The sequence below is a fragment of the Colletotrichum siamense genome (assembly GCF_013390195.1).
Source record: "Colletotrichum siamense strain Cg363 chromosome Unknown KSG_Cg363_contig04, whole genome shotgun sequence".
Lineage (NCBI taxonomy): Eukaryota > Fungi > Ascomycota > Sordariomycetes > Glomerellales > Glomerellaceae > Colletotrichum > Colletotrichum siamense.
In genome coordinates this window covers 1,278,846-1,298,860 of record NW_023501017.1, presented here as the reverse complement: position 1 = coordinate 1,298,860, position 20,015 = coordinate 1,278,846, and the positions used below count along the sequence as shown (strand labels likewise).

At 42.8% G+C, this 20,015-nt stretch overlaps 5 protein-coding genes across 5 annotated transcripts; 3 read left to right on the top strand and 2 right to left on the bottom strand.

Moving 5' to 3' along the window:
* Positions 1-5,279: 5,279 nt before the first annotated feature.
* CGCS363_v006279 (Short-chain dehydrogenase TIC 32) lies at positions 5,280-6,190 on the bottom strand (the record flags this gene model as incomplete). The annotated part of the gene is made up of 2 exons (XM_036638128.1): positions 5,280-5,287; positions 5,347-6,190. 2 exons carry the CDS (start codon positions 6,188-6,190, stop codon positions 5,280-5,282), a joined length of 852 nt encoding a protein of 283 aa, XP_036495958.1.
* A 2,601-nt stretch (positions 6,191-8,791) lies between these two features.
* On the top strand, positions 8,792-9,962 carry CGCS363_v006278 (putative oxidoreductase; the record flags this gene model as incomplete). The annotated part of the gene is made up of 5 exons (XM_036638127.1): positions 8,792-8,869; positions 8,931-9,524; positions 9,584-9,652; positions 9,706-9,799; positions 9,856-9,962. 5 exons carry the CDS (start codon positions 8,792-8,794, stop codon positions 9,960-9,962), a joined length of 942 nt encoding a protein of 313 aa, XP_036495959.1.
* An 836-nt stretch (positions 9,963-10,798) lies between these two features.
* Positions 10,799-13,030, top strand: fmn1 (Riboflavin kinase; the record flags this gene model as incomplete). The annotated part of the gene is made up of 1 exon (XM_036638126.1): positions 10,799-13,030. One exon carries the CDS (start codon positions 10,799-10,801, stop codon positions 13,028-13,030), a length of 2,232 nt encoding a protein of 743 aa, XP_036495950.1.
* A 5,303-nt stretch (positions 13,031-18,333) lies between these two features.
* On the top strand, positions 18,334-18,783 carry CGCS363_v006276 (uncharacterized protein; the record flags this gene model as incomplete). Its single annotated transcript, XM_036638125.1, has 1 exon — positions 18,334-18,783. The coding sequence occupies one exon, from the start codon at positions 18,334-18,336 to the stop codon at positions 18,781-18,783; it is 450 nt and encodes a 149-aa protein (XP_036495951.1).
* A 208-nt stretch (positions 18,784-18,991) lies between these two features.
* On the bottom strand, positions 18,992-20,005 carry CGCS363_v006275 (Uncharacterized protein; the record flags this gene model as incomplete). The annotated part of the gene is made up of 2 exons (XM_036638124.1): positions 18,992-19,122; positions 19,186-20,005. The coding sequence occupies 2 exons, from the start codon at positions 20,003-20,005 to the stop codon at positions 18,992-18,994; spliced, it is 951 nt and encodes a 316-aa protein (XP_036495952.1).
* Between the last annotated feature and the right edge of the window lie 10 nt (positions 20,006-20,015).

The following is a 20,015-nucleotide window of genomic DNA, read 5'->3' as shown; positions in this document are numbered from 1 at the left end:
TCCGCAACAAGCGCCCATTGGAGCCCACGGTCGCAGTGACACCCTCATCTCCAAACGAAAAGAACGTCTTTCGCATCTTGCCCTTCTCCGCGGCGTAACTGATAGCTTCCTGCATGCTGTCAGCAGCTTCAGGTCTTGAAGACGACATCGTCGAAATAGTGTTCGGGAATTCCGTGATGTGAGCAATTTTTGCGGTCAATTTTCTTCAGAATCAGGCGAAAAGAGGCAGATTGGTGCCAAAAAAACAAGTTTCCCTGCTTGCATCTTGCGTTGGGCGAAAGAGCTCCTGTGACTGTCAAACTACTTGTAGTATAGGTCAAGTCTGTGTAAGCCGAAGTCAGAGCCGAGTACGAGCCTGATCAGTTTTCGCCTGCATACCATACATATGCAGCTTTCTGCTGGTCGTTTTCAGCTCGCAGCTTGGCCGTTTCCACGATCTGCCGTGGTTGAATATGTATCCCTCCCGATCCAGGTGCTGAATTGACGCTGGTGGTCGTAGTACACAGATGCGGCCGAGATGACCCCCGCCTCTCGGTAGGCATATTGTCTCTTTCCTACTCCAATTAAAATTCACTGGCTTGTAGTTGATGTAGGTTCGGATCGAGTGTCCTTGATCGAGAGAAGGAGTTCTGAGATCGAGGGTTAGATGTGCGTTAGCCGCCGTAGTTCATGATGAGACCTTACCCCACAGACTTGCAGCTCACATTGCGGTGATTGGACTCATCTGTAGAGGTGAGGAACTTGGCATCTGAATACATGTTCGTATGATGGTATCTGCAAGCCGCTTTACAATGCATATGCAGCATGATGGTCGAGTTTCCAGCTTCGCTCAGGGTGCCGCATTTGGACCATGCTACTGCAATGGCTTTTGGTGAAGCGAGAGGTACTTGGTCAGTTCATGAGGAAGGTGAACAAAGTTTTAGGCGTGAGCACCCCCACATCCTGGTAAGCCAAGGTCTCTCATCCTCGACTTAGGCGCATGTACAACTATCTTTTCCCCCCTTGACCAGTCACACTGAATGCAAGATGAACGTATCTCAGGCTATATATGCCCGCCAGCGTTAATACTATTCGTGGAGAGTCCCACGTTGGACATTGTTCCAGCAGTTAGCCAGAGTGAGGCGGACTGTCCTGTGCAGTCTAGATGACTTAACGATCAGCTCTTATTCAGTATACCTTACCACCCTCAGCGCTGCTACCTAATCAAGCCAAATCAATTAAATCAATTAATCAGCTAATTAAAATGAGGCTTTTTTTAGAGTTAATTAGCTAAACTCATAATACTTTTAGTTTAACTATCTTAATTAAACTAATATTACTTAAAAGAATAAAAATCTAGCTTCTAAACTAATTAGAATTTTTAAAAAATTTAATAAAAAAATAAAAAAGTTAATTAGATATTTTTTTCTAGTAGCTTAAAGTTATAACTTTTTAAGTTTTTATATTATAGTTAATAACTTAAGCTAGTTTTAAACTAATATCTCTATAATTCCTTATATAATAGACTTATTACTAGCTTATTAAGTTTTATTATAATATATCTCTAAAAAAAAAAAAGGTAAGTAGTTAATAATATTAGTTTAGTAATATTTTTATACTAATAAGTAGTAGAATAAAGCTAAGTATTTCTTAGTAGTATTAGCTTTATTATTAAGAAGTATTAGAAGTATTAGAAATATACTTTTTATTATACTACTTAATTAATATATTTTTAGTTTTCTTATTAAAGGTTAAAAAAAGTTTATTTTTAACCTCTTTATTAGTTTTTAAAAATAACCTTTTTTAATATTATTACTAATACTATTATTATTACTACTACTACTACTACACTTTAAAGCTTTATTTCTATATACCTCTAAATACTTTTTTTAACCTCTCTTTTACTATTATAATACCTCTACTAATATATAACTAATATATTAATTACTTTATTAGCTATAAAGTAACTCCTTAAGGAATTACTACTTAGATTTAAGCTTTTTTAACTATTAATAATATATTAACTACTAACTTTAATAAGTATATTACTCTTAAAGCCTTACTTTATACTATTTAGAAGAAGTAGTACTATATTAATATAGAAGCTATCTTAAGAAAAGGTAGTTAAAACTATACTTCTTAGATTAGGAATAAAGGTATCTTTATCTATAAGATCCTCTTAAGTAATATTAGAGGTATATTTATTACTTACTTACTTTCTATTATACTTTTTTATATACTAATAATATATTTAAGTAATATTTATTAGGTTTACTAACGCTATAATAAAGCTAATACCTTTAGAGAGCTATAAAAAGCTACTATTATATTTAGTACTAAGAAGTACTTTAAATCTACTTATTATATCTATAAAGAACACCTCTATACTAAATATCTATTTAGTAATAATTCTAGAGATAATAGGTACTTCTCTAAGTATTAATACTTTACTTTTATTACTATACTTTATAGTAGAGTCTCTTAGATTAAAAAGCTAACTATTAGCTTTTTTATTAATATTAATAACTCTTTCTTAATATTTAGTAATTAATATATATAGTATTTACTTAGTTTTTTTAATTATAATATTTATAACTAAATATATTAGTTAAGGGATTCTTAGAAAGCTTAACTATATTACTTCTATATCTTTAAGAAGGAATAAATTAGAAGTAAGATATAGAAAGTACTTATAAAGGTTTATATATCGTTTAATCTATAGACCTCTTCTAATTAATATATTATTATTACTATATTTAGTTACTTTATTAACTAATTAGGGAAATAGACTTAATACTTATTAGCTTTTTACTATTAGTTTAATACTTACTTTAATAAGAATATTACTATAACTATTTATACTACTCTTATAAACTAAAGCTTTATTAATTAAGTTAGTATTATTATATCTAATAACGCTATAAATAATAATACTTATTTTAAAGCTCTCTTTCTTTCTCTATTATCTTTATATATAAAAACTAATACTTAGTAACACTAAATTTAATACTATAGCTATATCCTTAACTTTATTAGTTATATTATTATTTATAATATTAATAATAAGGTATTTAAAGAGGAGTCTAATTATCTACTTAATACTAATAGAGTTTAAGATAACTTAACTTATTAGAAATAGAAGGGCTTTATTAATAAGCTTTAGAATATTATTAAGTATATTAGATTATTACTATAATAATCTAAAAGCTTCTTAGCTATTAGTAATAAGGCTACTAATAATAATATTAACTTTACTCTATAAGAAGAGTTATTCTAAAAACTAAATCTAATATTAAGTAATACTACTTAATAGAACTTAATATATAATATAATTAAGTAAGCTTTACTTAAATATAGCTAGATTAATAGTTATATCTTTTATACTCTAAGTCTTCTTAATAATATAGATTATATCCTAAATAAGGATATCCTTATTAATAAAGATTAGTAAGTCCTTATAAAGTTATATAAAGTATTTAAACTACTTTATAAGTAAACTAAGAGATATAAAAGCTAAAGTAAAAGTAATAAATATAGTTAACTTTAGGAGGTTCTAATAGATATAAAGTATCTCTTAGATTATTTTAAAGATTAGTATAAGCTCTTTAATACCTTTATTAACGCTAAGATTAACTATATAGCTACTTAACTTACTAAAAGTTAGTTATAGTAATTATTTTAACTTATAAAAATATCTTAATACTCTTAATAAGGCTTAATAATAGTTTTATAGTCTTTATTAATTAATAATATTTCTACTTACTTATAGCTTAAATACTTATAGTTATAATACTTTTAAAGTATTAACTTTAACTCTTATAGATATTTATACTTATTAATTATTAATAGCTAGTAAATACTTAATAAATACTATATTAAGCTTATAAAGTCTCTTCTTTATACTATTATAGTAATTCTATATCCTAAGTAAGGTTTATAATAGCTTTAGAAGTATTAGAATACTTTAGAAACTTATATATAGATATATAATACCTAAGAAGGACTTTATAAATACTAATAATAATAATATACTAATATATCTAACTAAGCTAATCTATAGCTTTATTTATAACCTCTATAAGCTATATTTATATTAATTACTATTACTCTAAAAGCTAAGAACTCTAAATATTATTAATAGTTAGCTAGTAAGACTTATAATACTACTATTAATAATTTTAATAAATTAGAGTGATATTTCTATCTCTTTATTATTTAGTTTATTAATAACTCTATTTAATAGTAGATTTTATATTAATAAACCTTCTTAATACTTAGTAAACTTACCCTTAATATCTTTACTATTTTAGTAATAATAACTAACTATAAAAAGGTATTTAGTTTTACTAAACTTCTATTAATATTATAAAAGCTATTAATAATACTCTTAACGCTTAAGTAAACTTAATACTTCTAGAACTAAGTTTAAAGTAGTATTATTACTATAAATAGCTACTACTTTAAGTAGAGGGGTTAAAAAGAGTTAGATAGCCTTAGATTATTATATAATATACGTTTTAACTTTCTAAGAATATTATAAGAGGTATTACTAACTTCTTATTTAAGTAATTATATTTAAGACTAATTAAAATAGTTAATTCAAATAAGACTATTATGATCGTTGAGTTAATTAGTCAAATTTAACCCTTAGATTTAGCTTAATTAATTGGTTAGCAGCGCTGACCACCCTTTTCAATATAAAGAAATAGGACACAGGAACCAAGCCACCTGGTGGAGAACGTTGCCTCCACAACTGTTGGGCGTCATACCAGTTTGATGCTCTGTTGACAAGATTTGGCGATGTAACGCAATCTTAAGCTTGCGCTTGAACGATGTTGCCCAAACTGTCCACAATAGCATGTCGTCCATAGATACCTGATCAGAATTTTGCAGGCATCTTCGGAAGCCGTCTCCTCGCGTCCCTGCGAATAAGGTCACGTAGTCTTCCATTTCTGATTGCCGTCAATGCTCGCAAATGGCGTTTTTCAATACTCCCAAAGTATCACCGTCTCACGTCGTCATGCGGTTAAGTGACCGACTGAGTGCTGACTATTAGTGATCAAATTTCCAGAGAAAATTGGTGGACTTTGGTTGTCAGCAAGGGAGGTCTCGAGAAGGAAGGCCAAGGCGCAAGTGCCTGGGAATTATTCCTGGACGTCATGACGGACTATTGCACACGGCAGGGGACCTCAGCACTATCCCCCAATCCAATCATTTTGCAAGACTCTTCCCACAGTCTGTTTGCTTTCTCCTCATCAAAAGCCCATGAAGCATGCCCCAAGTCCGTTTGAGAAGAGAGATCAACCGCCTGACCTTTGTCAACACAATCGGCAAGATACCTCCCTCCTTTCCCTTCCCACTCTGCACCAATCGCAGCCAAAACACTCGTTGCCGCTCCTTGAGCCGCGTTCTTTAAATGCCGAATATCCTCCCAGTCTCCCTCAGGCATCTTCAGCGGGTCACCCTCCATGTGCCTGGAAATCATGGTCAACACGCTGCCTGGATGTACGGAAAGTGCATGAAGCCCCCTATCCCCAAATCGACGCTCAATCTCGTTAGCCAAGTAGATGTTGGCCGTCTTAGACCTGGCGTAGGCTCTCAGCGGATGATATGGTTGATGGTCGTAGTTGAAGTCGTTGAAGTCGATCGGGCCGAGTCGATGGAGAGACGAGGTGACGGAGTCGACGCGAGAGTTAAAGAAAGGGGATGAAGATGCCAGTAGCGCTGGTTGCAGTAGTCGAAAGAGAAGAAAATGCCCCAGGTGATTCGTCGCGAGATGAGTTTCGAACCCGTCAATAGTGCTGCTTTTAGGGCACGCCATGACTCCTGCGTTGAGGATAAGTAAGTTGATCTTATTGTTGGTCTTTGCGAGGAAGGTTTGAGCGGCGTTGCACACAGAGGCGAGGGAGTCAAGAGACATCTCAAGCAGTTGAAGCCATGCTCCACTGTCTGGAGTTGAAGCTCCGGCGATGTCTTCAATCGCCTCCCGACCGCTCACGAGGTCTCTGACACCCAGGTAGACAGTTGCGCCAGCTGCATGTAGAGCTCGCGCTGTTTCAAGCCCGATGCCTCTGTTCGCTCCTGTCACAAGTGCGGTTTTTCCTGATAGCCCGTCGCCAGTAAGTCCTTCATCCTCGATGATTTGCAAGGCGGTTGGTCGCGCGTCTCCGGGGCCCTGAGGATTCTGGTGGGCAGCGATGTATCTGGCCATGGCTTTGGGATTGAGACTCAGCGATGCAGGGTTTGGTCTACAGCTGTATTCATCATTTGGAGCCTCCCGAGTGTGTTTAAAGGGTCACCATCTTCATCCTGGGTTGAGATTCAGACGTTGCTGTCCTTCCTGAATTGGAGATTCCCTCACGTGTTTTTCAGGCAGCAGCGCAGGGATTGGCAGCCTTCCACAAGCTAGTGGCCGCTCCTTCCTTGAAGACTCGCACACATCCCCTAACGAATGGACTCACGGCCGTACTCCTATTAGTTTGAGATTAGGATGATAACATCCCACACCTACTTCTCAGCTACCTCCACATTTCGGCTACCCACTTTTAATACCCTTATATTTATATATATTAACTTTAACTAATATTTATATATATTATAGTACTATAATAATATAACTTTTACTATTACTAAGGTTTTTAAATTTATTAGATTTATTTATACTACTTTTAAGTTTATTTACTTTAATTTAAGTCCTCTAAATAGCTTTAATATTAGTAAACTTTAAATTTAAACTTATTTTAACTTTCTTCTATTTCTTAGCTCTATTAGTATTAACCTCTACTTATAATACTTTAATTTTTTATTAAATTACTACTAATTAATATACCTTTTTATTAAAGCTTTTCTAAACTTTTTAAAAAAGTAAGTATTATATATATTTATTATTATTTAGTTTACTAAATAAGTTAAACTAATCTTAAAGTTTATCCCTCTTTTTAAAAGTTAACTAAAAGATTACTAATATATTTACTACTTATTTTTTATTTTTCTTACTATTAGAGAACTTTTTATAGATCTAACTAATTAGTTTAATAGGAGTTAAAATATTCTTAAGTAGTAAAAAGTTTATAAAAAGTTTAGCTATACTAATAAGCTATAAACTAATCTATTTCTAACTACTAATAATATTCTTATTTATTAAAGTTACTTTATATATCTTACTATAGTATATAATAAAGTTTCTCTTATTTATAACTATACTAATATCCTATTTAGCTAGTAATTTAAGCTCTTTTTTATATATTATTTTAAGAGGTTTAAAAACTAACTAATTAAGTAACTAAAAGATATATAATATATATATTAATAAGAATAATAAGTATATCTTATTTTTAAAGTATATATATATAAAAGTAGTAATTTTATAGCTTTTATAACTATTTAAGATTAATAATCTAACCTCTAAAAAGTTTTCTAATTAAGTTAAAAAGATAAAAACCTCTATTAACTATTTAATAGCTATAAAATCTAAAGTCTATTTATTTTCTATAGCTATAAACTTCTAAGATTTATATAGTATTAGATCTAAAAAGAACTATTACTATTAAATATTTTTACTCTTATATATAATAAATAGAAGTAGTATTTTACTAATTATAGAAATATATTTAATTAAAGATATCTAAATATATAATCTAAGCTATTTCTTATAAATAGAATAAGTTTCTAATAATCTAAAAATAAGCTTATTTAATCTTCTACTTTTTAGAATATTAGTTATCTATATTATATTAATTAGAAGTTTTAATAGCTATAATCTTAAGTATAGTAAAATATTTAAATTATTACTTAATTATATTAGTTAAAGTTCTATTAATATATTAAGAATTAATTACTCTACTTCTTTAGACTTTTATAAATAGGTTTCTCTTAATAAAAAACTATACTTAGTTCTTTTTAAAAAATTAAAAATTTTTATAAACTTATAAGATATATTTAGTAAAGTTCTTAAATTATTAATAAGTTAGAAGTAAGTTTAAAGTAGTTTAAATCTAAACTTATTTAGCTAAGTAGCTTTCTTAAATTAGAAAAAGCTTTTATAAATTAGAAAAAGTAATATCTCTTACCTAAGTACTATAGATTTAAAATTAAAGTATTATTTTAAAAATACTATATTATAATAAAGCTTTTTATAAGTTAATACTAGCTATAATAGCTTTAAATACTTAAAAAACTTTATTTTTTATATATTAATATATTTAGTAGTTATTATACTTTATAGAAAGAATAATAATAATTAAGTAAAAATTAGTAAAGTTATTTAAATTTAAAAATAGTAATAAGTATTTTTAATAAGGTATTTTAAGGTAGCTGAAATGTGGGGGTGGCTGAGAAGTGGGTGTGGGACGTTACCGTGTTGAATAATTTCACAGTGACCTGTGGATGGCCAGTTCGGATTGAAGCAAAAAGCCTAGCACGCAAACAAACCTTCACCAAACAGGAATCCATGAATGCAGACTTCATAGTAGAGGCGATCAAACCTGTGCGGACGCGGGCGCCATTCCCCCAACTCCGCACGGAGCTTCTCCAACAATTTGCCTTCAGTCGGGGCTCGGAGGCGGAGCGGAGTGGGGTCGCGATGAATGCGGCGAGAGCGGCCGCACCCGAGCTCGTCGTACTCGGGCCGCCGTCATGCTTTCAAAACCTTCTCATTGAAGAAACGTGCTATCAATCCACTCACAATCCCTTTATCATTACTACTTAAATCCTCATGCCCACGGAAAGATCTTGGCCCAGTGAATATGGAAAATCAGATTCACATACAATAGTTGACTGTCCAAATCGCATCATTCCTCCACTTCAAGCCACGATGAGCGTCCGTTGCAGTACTCTCAGCCCTCATAAACCCACTCTCACAGAAGAGAACCTACCAGATCAAGCTGGAAAGGTGAGATACCTGTCCGATGCATCTTAAGTTCCCCGATGACTCACACACTACCATCCTCAAGGTCTTTCTCATTACCGGTGCCTCTGGTGGTATAGGCACGGAGCTAGTCAAGATTCTCTACTCGAAGAATGCCAAGATCTGGCTCGCTGCTCGCAGCTATTCTAAAACACAGGCTGTCATCAATGAGATTAGAGTTGCTCACCCAACTTCAACTGGGGAGATGGTCTTCTTGAAACTCCAGCTAGACGACTTACCCACGATCAAGGAATCAGCGCAGCAGTTTCTTTCCCGAGAGAACCGGCTAGATGTGCTTTGGAACAACGCCGGTGTGATGGTCCCACCTCAGGGGTCTACGACTGTACAGGGACATGAAATGCAGCTGGGCATCAACAATCTTGGTCATCAGCTCTTCACGCAGCTATTGACTCCCCTCTTGGAGAGGACGTCGCAGATAGCACCACACGACTCGGTTAGAGTCATATGGGTGTCATCAAGTGCAGCTGATGGTGCGCCGCGCCCGGCCATCGACTTTTCCAACATGGACTACCATAAAGAGGAGGGAATTTGGTCCAAGTACTCCAGAAGCAAGGCTGGGAACGTGATCCAGGCGGCGGAGTATGCGCGTAGGATGAAGGGAAGCGGCGTTCTCAGCTTGGTAAATACCTCAACTGGCACCTGCGAGCACACCACTGACGATCCACTGTTCGTACCTAGTCATTAAACCCCGGCAACTTTGTTACCAACCTCCAGCAAAATATGCCAAAAATGCAATTGGCGATGTTTGTAAGTCGGGAGTAGTCAGACAGGCAACCAGATGCGGGCTTAACATGACATAGAAACTCATATCGCATCCGCCAAAGAATGGTGCATACACTGAGCTGTTTGCTGGGTTGGATCAGTCCATCACTTCGGAGGACAATGGTAGCTGGGGTACGTTAACTCGGTGATCCCCAACTGAATTATTGCTAACTACCAGAAAAACATAGTTTCCCCATTTGGAAAGAAGGAAGAGCCCCGGAGAGACCTCATCGACCCCGAGTTGGGTGCGAAGTACTGGGAATGGTGCGAAGCCCAGGTCAAGCCCTTTTCTTGAGCTGTTCCGGTACCGCTATTCAAACCCTGAGGTCCGCGGAGAATGGTCGTAGCAGCCCCTACCTCGCTGGCCAATACGGGATGAAGCCTTGTCAATTTTATTATGCAAACTATGTACAATAATGATCGATTTGAATTTGATGTATTTCTTTCCAGTCCCCAATTGGCAATGGGCATTTTTAGATATGAGAGAAGGTGCAAATAAGAGATTGACTTAGTCCTGACCAACTTTGCTGTTCTGGTTGACGACCCCATCTGAGAAGGCAGGCGATCCGCTAACGGCAGGGTAGGGAGGCGCTAATGGCAATTGTATTTCGGTTATCTTTTGGAGACTAGTTCAAAAAATAGCGGGTGAAGTCTTCGGGGTTGCAGACGGTTGCTTTTGTCTCGCTGTTAGACTTCCTGCGTTCTCCATCGCAATGAAATCATGTCCGTAACCCACTGTTTGCCGATTGATCCAGGCCAAGAATGACACTTATTTTCATGTATTTCATGTTTCAAATCGCTTGACAACGTCTGAGAAATAGGAGCTTTGGCCAGGAAATCATCGTTGGGAATGCTGCTTACCTTATCAGCGACCCATGCCCGCTACCGCTGTTCACCACCGAATTATTGACTTGGCGACACGTGATGAGACACTTCCAGATTCATCCTCATCTCAGGGGCCGCAATTCTAGAATACGAATGTCCGGTCCCAACAAAAACTCACGAAGATCATAGCAGAAACATCTCATCTTTGCAGGCCGACATCTTGAACATCTTTCCATCACACAGACTCGCACCTCGGCAGCGAAAGGAAGCCCCCACAGCAATCACGAAGGAGCGCCAGCGAGAGTCATGGCGGCCCCAATCGCGGCCGTGAGGCGCAAACCCCTGCCGGGCCAGCAGTTTCCGGGCCCGCCGCCGATGCCGCCACCTCCCGACTTCGACCCCTTTCCGCAGCGTCGACCCGTCCTTCGCGGAGCGCGGTCAACGCCGAACTTGAGAGACTCGGCGGTTCCGTCGATCTATGACCCGCCGCCAGCATATGAGGAGTTTCCGGGTGTCGACGCGAGTGGCAGGCTCAACATCATTACCCCTAGCCCAGGGAGGCTTCCATCACCAGCGCCACCGAGTCCGGGACCGTTATTTCCCGGACCGCCTTCATGCGCAGAGTCTTTCAACGAGCCGCGGTATCGACCTTACCGACCTCCAGCATCTCCGGTCTCTCCCGTGTCTCCCATGTCAATGGGCCCGCCTCCGCCTGCAAAGTCAGAAGCATCCTCATCCGCATCTCATTACCAATCGCCACAACCAACCGGCTTTCATCCTCCGGTTAAATCGGGAACATTTGCAGTCCCTTCCAACTACATCCCTCCACCACCGCCACCTTTCCCTCCCCCATCGAATGCAGCAACGTTTCCCGTGGCCGCACACGAGCGCCCTCCACCTTCCCCAGTCTTCCCAGGTCCACCCTCGGCGGAGACATTCCCCTTGACAGGGCCTCGACCACCAGTCTCGCCAGGCTATGCCCACTCCGAAGCACCTTCCGCAGATTCACAGACACAGGAAAAGACGTTCTGGCAAACAGCGCTTGATGAGACAAAGTACTTTGCTGGCGGACTAATCAGCCACCCATTCGAGTACACCAAGCACTACGCGATTCTCCGCCATTCAACTGTCTTGGTCTGGTATCGCGGCCCCTCAACCTCAGTCACTGTCACCATCTTCTCAGATGCGCCACTACCTCCTACGCGCACAGTATGGCTACAGCGGAAGGGCTTCTCAGGGAACATGGGCATGAACCTCAAGTCCCTGGTCGGAGCAAACGACTCCTGGCTCGACGTCACGCCTTCATCACAAGCCTCACCTACTGATATGGCAGAAGGCGATGAGAGGGGTTGCCAGCGCGACATCAAGAAATTTCTCAAGAAGGCCCCGAAGAACCTTAGCAAGCACATGCCGCGAGAGACGCACGTCATCCGTATTCCTGCAGCGGCCGATGATGGATACTTCCGCCTTGTTCTCTGCACTGGTGGTGGCGATAATGGGAGCAGTAAGAGGAAGGTCCTCTGTCCCAGCCCAGTTTTCCGCATTGCCAGCACATCAACGGACGCAAGTGTTGTACGCGGAGCAAGTTTTGCTAGCATGCCGCTCGAACTCGGTATCAAAGCCGGCTCGATCGTTGCGAACACCGTTGTAAATCGGTACGTGGGACCAGCAGCTGCTGTGGTGCAATCGCGTACGAAGAAGCTTCAAACCGCCAAGTTCGTCACGAAACACGCCACGCACATCGCGTACGGAAAGTCTGCCATTGAGAAATCGGGTATCAAGACGACTGTCACAGAGTACGAGTCACAGTATGCCACGACCAGAGGTGGCGGATACGCCCCTTGGCAAGACGGCGAATCAGGGTTCGATGAGGCACCTCCAGAGGTGATTGGCCCTGACTCTGGACCTATGGACCCGTTTCCTATCAAGTTCGATGGGAGAATCGTGCGCGGCACTGGAAGAGGCGGCATGGAGCTTGGTATCCCGACGGCAAATCTCAGTGGCATACCCGAAGACGTCAAGATGCGCATGCGAGGAGTCTACTTCGGTTGGGCCCGTGTTGTCCCAAGGAGCGGACTAGAGCACATTTCCACCGACTGGCACGAGAGTATCATCACGGTCGGGCCAGCCCCCTACGCTACTCCTCGTGTGGCGGCTGAAAATGTTGCGACAGTGCACATCATTCACGAGTTTGGTGGTGCTCTGTTCCTGGAGACCAAGCTGAAGGTCTTGGTTATGGGGCAACTGCGGATGGCTACGCCCCCAGTTGGCTCAGACGCAGCCCTGCAGGCGTACGGGACGGATGTCTTACTTTCCGTTGCAAGCTTAAGTCGTGAGAACTGGGGTCCTATAGAGACCAGAGAAAGGATGAGGACAATGAGAAGCGAGATGAGGCTAGCTGATCGTTATGTCGAGACCAGAGAGAAGGTCCAAAAGCAGGTCGATCGAATACCACTTCATCTAGCAGGTGTCAGGACCGAGGGTGCCGCGTTGAGAGATAAGGCCTTCGGCAACGGAGGCGTATGGATTCCGAGGTAGAACGCTTCCTTGCAGGCATTCGCCGTTGCCAGTGCACAAACGAAGAACCAAGTCTCAGATCATAAGGCCTCCAGCACAACTTGTGTTCACACCAAAGAGATATTGTAACTAACTCACAACCTCTTCACGTCGCTATCCAGTTATTGCCAGGGCTTTGTGACCCACTAATGGTTGATTCTGGCTCAACTTTCAATAGCAATTGTATCAGGTAATTTCTGTCCATTGAGGAAGTGGGAGTTATGGGAGGCCTTTCAAGGCTCTGGATCTTTACGGCTGGTACAGTCTGTAGGCAACCGAGCCATTCCTTCCATTTCAGGCTTTTCAGACCACGATTTCAACGGCCTGCCCAGTGAGACTGTCTTATTGAACTATCAAACAATATACATCTTCAAGGCTCGTCACACTCACAAGTGCGAAATAGCGAAATAGAAATCAAGCGGTTGTTTCCTTCCCAAAGAACCATACCCATTGCCTCTATAAGAAGGGCAACAATATCTGTCTTCTGATTTCCATCCAGTGTATGCCGTAAAAGCCCCTTGTCGTCAATCAGCTTCTTGACTACGGTGGGACAAGGCCGGAGAATTTCACCCCGAGTGCAACTGCGCTTGTGGAGAAATCGATGATTTTTTGGAGCTAGAAGGGGTGGTGGACGCCCAAGCGGTGATGGAGGCTGAAGAACTGATGCAGCTTGAAAAGACAGTGGACCCTGAGGACGAGAGTCCACAATGTGAGGAAGGTCCGGCTTAGTATCAAGACTCTCCGGCTCCCTACTATCCACGTCCGATTGAAACTTGTCACCGCAGAACTTGATCCAGTAGTCGGCCCGACGTACGTTGCAAACCCAGAGATTCCTCTCACCTTCTTGCATTTGACTGAGATAGTTCGACTTGAACCACTCCGCAAATTCTTTCCCGTTTTGGAAGGGACGTTGTCCTCTCTCGTCTGCTTCTTTCTTCGCGATGACCAGAGCTCGATCCAATTCCTTCAGCATTATTTCAGTCGTGATCCCTAGGCCATTGATGGCATCAAGCATTCGCATTATGGTCGGCGTGAAAACCATATCATCTGGTCTTTTGTAAAGAATGCTATGTTCCACCTCGGCCCAGGCGTGCATTATGACCGTTCCGATCTGGATCTCTACTCTTAACGAATCGAGACTTTTGTCTGGGGACTCCTTCCACTCCACCACAATTTGCCAGGACTTGTATCCGGAGTGTTCCCAACCCTCACTGAAGCCATCGAGGCCTGGGGAGCGCCAGGCTCCATTCGAGTGTTGCTGAGGGTCCAGGTTTCTGTCATGGGCAATATTCCGCCCACTCCTGACCGTGCCAAAGACATGCTTTATATCAAAGTGCTTCTGGATTACTTTCACCACTTTATGAAAGTCATCCGGGAGGTATAGCCCAATGCGAACCCCAGCAAGGTCTCCAAGATCCGGATATGCATAGATGTCGTTGCCCCCAGAAACCCAGCCTCTTAGACCATGTTTAGAGTCTGCTGCCATTTCTCTCAGCTGTCCCTCCAACAGATCGTACTCTTTGGAGCTTTGTTCCATGTGGTTTAGTTTTTCTTCCAGCGACATATACATGTTGAAGTGTTTTTCGATGTCGTCCAGCTTTTTCTTCACCGAAGTATAAGTTTTCGTTCTGCCCTCGACCACTCCTTTGACGGCGACAGCGCGCAGCAATTCTTTGCATTTTTTCTTGGTCAGCTTCTGGAGTATCTGATAGCGTTCTTGCGTTTCAGGTTTCTTGAACTCCACGAGGAGCTCGGAAACCTTCTGGTTGTATGAAGTTGATTTCGTTGGTTCCATGGTGTGCGCCAATTAAGAAGGGTCCGGAGACAAAGATAAGTCCTATGATGATGCTTGTGGTAGCCTGCAAAATGCACAAGTTTTTCAATATTGGAGTAAAACCTGGACTGGGGATACGATGAAGCGATTGAAGAGGGTGGGCGACAAAAACAAGCACTTGTGTTGCTAAAGAGGTAGATAGTGAGGCGGGTGGAGCGGGCAAAACCGGGACTTTTGAGGCGGGAACGCCTTATTAGAGCAGAGATAGAAAACACCGAGTCAATTGGATAGGGATAGCTGCGCTCCTTCCTGCACAAGTGGATTCCTCGAATCAAGTATGGGACTTAACCGCCAGGATAGTGACTATGGAGAGGCCGTGCTGTGCATCTGCAGCATGTGGGGCGAATCAGCCCACCTGGCAGGCGGGCTTTGGCAGTCATTGGACGGCGGAGTGAGTTGGAAATGCACAATTGTCAGCGGGGAGGTCGGCTGCCAGACTGAGAAGTTGGGACATGAGGTGCATTAGCAAGCAATCAATCTAGCTCAACATTTGATCATTCCGAGCTTAGGTTTAGGTCATAGCAGGCGCTTTCACGAGGGAATCTCATCACGTCGCAGCCTCACCAAGTCTCGATGAAGAGAACCCAGTACCGGTATCAACCCTTGCGAAATAATGATACCATCCGATTACTGATATTGGATCCTGGGAAAGGAAGTGATCCGTTGACAGGAAGGCTCACGGAAGATTGTCCAGATTCTGCGGGAAGTTATGACGCACTTTCGTATGTCTGGGCAGATCCAGGCCCATCAAATAGTGCATACGAGATCCTGATTCGGGATGACTCCAGCAAGCCAGGATTCCTGAAGCTCAAAGGGGGCGCGATCTTCGCTGCCCTGCGGCAGCTACGTCTTCCGGACCGGTCTCGTCGGATCTGGGCTGACCAGTGTTGTATCAACCAGGATGACACGGTGGAAAGAAGTCAACAGGTTCAATTCATGAACACAATCTATCGCGACGCGGCTCATGTCTTAGTATGGCTAGGGTTAGACACGGAGAAGCAGGCTGCGCCGGCTTTCGGTTTGGTACGCGAACTCGATGAGAGGCTCAAGACCTTCATCGGTGACTCTCCTCATGGTTCCGATACATTTGACCTAGAGAGATCTGTCAGACAGAACTGGAAGGCTCTCAAGGCCTTGACGGGCCGCGCGTGGGTAGGTATCTAAGAACCTATGACCATATATCAACACAACCCGAAAGAAAACTGACCACTTGAAATCGGTAACAGTTCAAACGTGGGTGGATTGTCCAGGAGATAGGAACATGCACACCGGCAACGATGCTCTGGGGTGACGCCACGATGGACTGGGAATTACTGGCCAGCGTTTGCGAGAGACTGAAGTGTTACCACCATCTCCGCAGTACACTGAGCATCAATACGTCCGAAATTTCATTCCTTTTCCGACGTTTTACGGAGCCAGACGAAAATACTCACCATGCGAATCGATATAACTTCGTGTACGAGCTTCAGCGGGCGCGGCATTTGCGCTTCAGCGACGACAGAGACCGGGTTTTTGCGTTCCTCGGGCACTTTTCCACCCACTCGCTTCATCCTCTAAGCTTGGGGCCGGTGTCAATCGCAGCCGATTACACGAAGACTATTGAGCAGACGTACATCAACTTAGCGGTGCAAATATTACGAGCGAACCCGGATGCGACATGCATTTTGTTAGCAGCAGTACAACATCCGCGGCGACTTTCTTGGGATGCAAATCTTAAGAAGAGAGCTCATTCTCGCCACAGTCTCCCATCCTGTCACGAAACGCCAATACAAGCGGAGTTAGCCATGGAAGCATGGCGTTGGGACAAATATACGCTGCCATCTTGGGTTCCCGACTGGAGATGGTCCGAAGGTATCATCCTTGCAGAGCCAATATGTCCGCACCGCGCCCATGGAGATTCGACTACATCGCTTGAGATCGTAGAGCCAAATGGTCTTATGCTTAGAATTCATGGTGTGGAGATCGATAACGTGGAGGTGTGTTCACAAGCGTTGCTAGCGGAAGACTTTTACAACAAAACGATGCGTAATCAGTCTCCCACTCTGATAGAATGGCTATGGAAAGATATCTGTGGTAAGACACACTTTAGCCTGGACGAAAAATATCTCAACGACCAGACAGCCTTCTTCGCGTTTATGCAGACGCTCAGCAATGGTTGTGTACAGGCTGCAGGACATGAGTGTAGGCCATACCATGAGATCCCGGATCACGTGTGGCTGCAAAAGGCAGCCAGGTATGTCGTAGCCACTCTAGGAGCGTCTGGCGAAGTATCGGAAGAGATTTGGAGACTTGGCACAGGTGCAGAGCTTGAAGGGGACCATGAAAAGTGGAGTCGATGGGGAGCCTCGGCGTCAGAAGGCCGTACTTTTGCAAAGACGGAAATGGGATATTATGTACTCGGCCCGACGGCATTGGAAGTTGGAGATGTTGTTTGTGTTCTATTCGGCAGCAAGGTGCCGTTCTGCCTTAGGCCCATGGGCAGGCGTTACTTGTTTGTGGGCGAATGCTATGCTCACGGCCTGATGAAAGGAGAGGCAATGGCAATGTTAGCTCGGGACGAGCTTCATGAGAAGGTATTTGATATTGTTTAAGTCGTCTTAGTCTAGTTTCAAGCTCCACATTCCATCTGCCCTAGGAGCCGCATCTTGCTTGCTACTCAGGTGGAATACCGGCTCACTTCCAGTCTACTAAATCTAAACATTCAATCACTACGTATCACATTTGACATTTCGAAAGACGACGTGGAATCCCGGATGGTAGTGCCCTTCCGCTGAGGGCTCCTCTAGACAAGGAATTCGTATCATGATACAGCTTGACATAGCTTTTGGGTCGGAACTGAAGACCAAAAGGTATGGCCATTTATTTGATTTGATTTGATTCATGGCAGCACCTAGATGATATACCTAGGTGCCCGCGACTTAGATGTGCGGCGACTTTCACCAACATGGGCTAGACGCTAATAGTTTGCTTTTCCGATCTAAAAGAACGACCATGGACATTTCCCCAGCGTACTGGAATTCAACTGTTTACTTGAGCGCCAAGGGCGCATATTGGCGGGGACATCACGCCGCGCATCTGGGTAATTGAGTGCTGGGCGCACAAAACCTCAACAGCCGTCAGGCTTGTTTCCAAATAGACAGTCAATGCCCCATGAGATGTACCTACCGACAGGGTAAAATCGCGTGATTGACTGTCTCTTGTATTCCCTACATAACGACCAGTGTCAAATGCATCATCCGTCATCACCAAAGGTCCACAACGGAGTAGTCTTGGCCTTGGAAGGAAGGACTTTGTCGTTCGGCCATCAGCACTAAGCAGTTTCCAGCAACCCTCAAAAGCTGGGAGTATTCGCTCTGGGATTTAAATAAGCTGCTGCATCCTTCGCTGCAGCCATGCGTCGACCGAGTTTCTTGAACTTTCACCCACATGTACAAGCTGTCAACGAATCAAAATGACTACCCAAATCCCATCCATCTACAAAGCCGTCTTCCTCTACTGGGACCCCCCGTGTGCGCTATGGGGCGCTTTCATGTCCTACTTCACTCGCGACTGGATGCTTGACCAGTTCTTCCTCGACTCCCACACCGGAACGCGCGACGCAGCCCACGACCTGCTTCTCTACCAGGGCGGCGGAGCCATGGTCGGCTGTGCCATACTCAACGGCGTGCTCCTACGATACACAAAGGACATCGGGGTTTGGAAGATCGCGCAAGCAGCTATTCTAGCGATCGACCTTTCGCTGCTTGCAGGCACCATCGAGGTCTTCGGGAAGCAAGGTCGCCTGTCCCCGACCACGTGGCAGGCCGGGGACTGGGTGGGGATGATCATCACGATTGGAGTGACGGTTGCGAGGGTGTCATTTCTGGCAGAGCTTGGCTTCAAGAAGCAGAAGACTCGATAAACCTATTCTTAGACGGTCGTCTGCCATCAATCAGGAAGCCATGATAGCATACCATAGCCGTGTGGATTGATTGCTGAAGGAAAGAGGCACCACGGAGTAGTGCTGGATAGCCTACGGGGAAGATATTGGTGGAAAGCAGCGTTATACCATACGGCCCCAACATTGAATGAACATCTCAAGCCAAAACCTTCAGACCCTATTCCATCTTTTACAATTTGCTGATAAAGTGAACCTCCTTATCTCCCTTCTCGCTAGGAAACGTTGGTGGCTCCCGATCGACGGGCCCCTGAAGCCACCTTATCATCCTCTGCGTCGCCTTCCGTGGGTTCATCCCATCGGCTGCCGTTCGAAATCGTGATTAGCATCAAGCAAAGAACTCTCGGGAGGGCATTTACGACTCACCATATCCAATGAAGGGAATCGCACTCCGGTACCCCATCATATCCACAATCTTCTTCGGAATCTCTCCCGAAAGCGCCCTCCTCGGATCGATCCCAATCATCAAGTTCTCAATCGGCCGAATATATGGCTGACAGTACTGAATGGTCGCCGCATACCTCGGCTTCTGGCTGCGATTCGCTCCGCCAGAGTGCCACGTCGTGCCCAAAAAGTAAATCACACTTCCCCTCGGACACACCGCCGGAATCGCCTCATGCTCCGCCCCGATCCTATCACTCCCCCAGAGGTGCGACCCAGGTATGATCCGCGTGGCGCCATTCGTCTCGGTGTAATCATCCAGCACAATCATCGTCGCCGCCGTGACAGGCGGCCTCGGCCGCGGGAGATGAGTTACACTGTCATCGTGGTGGAGGACTTGGTTCTTCTCGCCCGGGTTGATGACGATCGTCTCCATGATGTAGATAAGGTAATCCTCATCGAGGAAGTAGTCGTTCAGAGCCAGCACCTGTGGCAGAAGCACGAACTTGTCGAAGGCGCGGGTCTTGCCTAGCAGGGAAAAGATACGGTTCGTCTTGAATCCGTCAAAGGCGTGCATGCCGCCTTTGGGATCTTTGCCGTGGAGCCGATCGATTTCGGCGACAGCATTTTTGGCTTCGGCCTCGGTGAATACGTTTGGGATTACAACGTAGCCATTTTCGAGGACTGTCTGGACGTAAGCTTTGATAGTTGGGTCAGTCGGGAGAGGCTTTTGTTTGCGGATGTAGTAGTCCACTGGCACGGGGTCAGCAGCTTGAGGATCTTTGTCTGGGGATGGTGAAGACATGATGGATGGC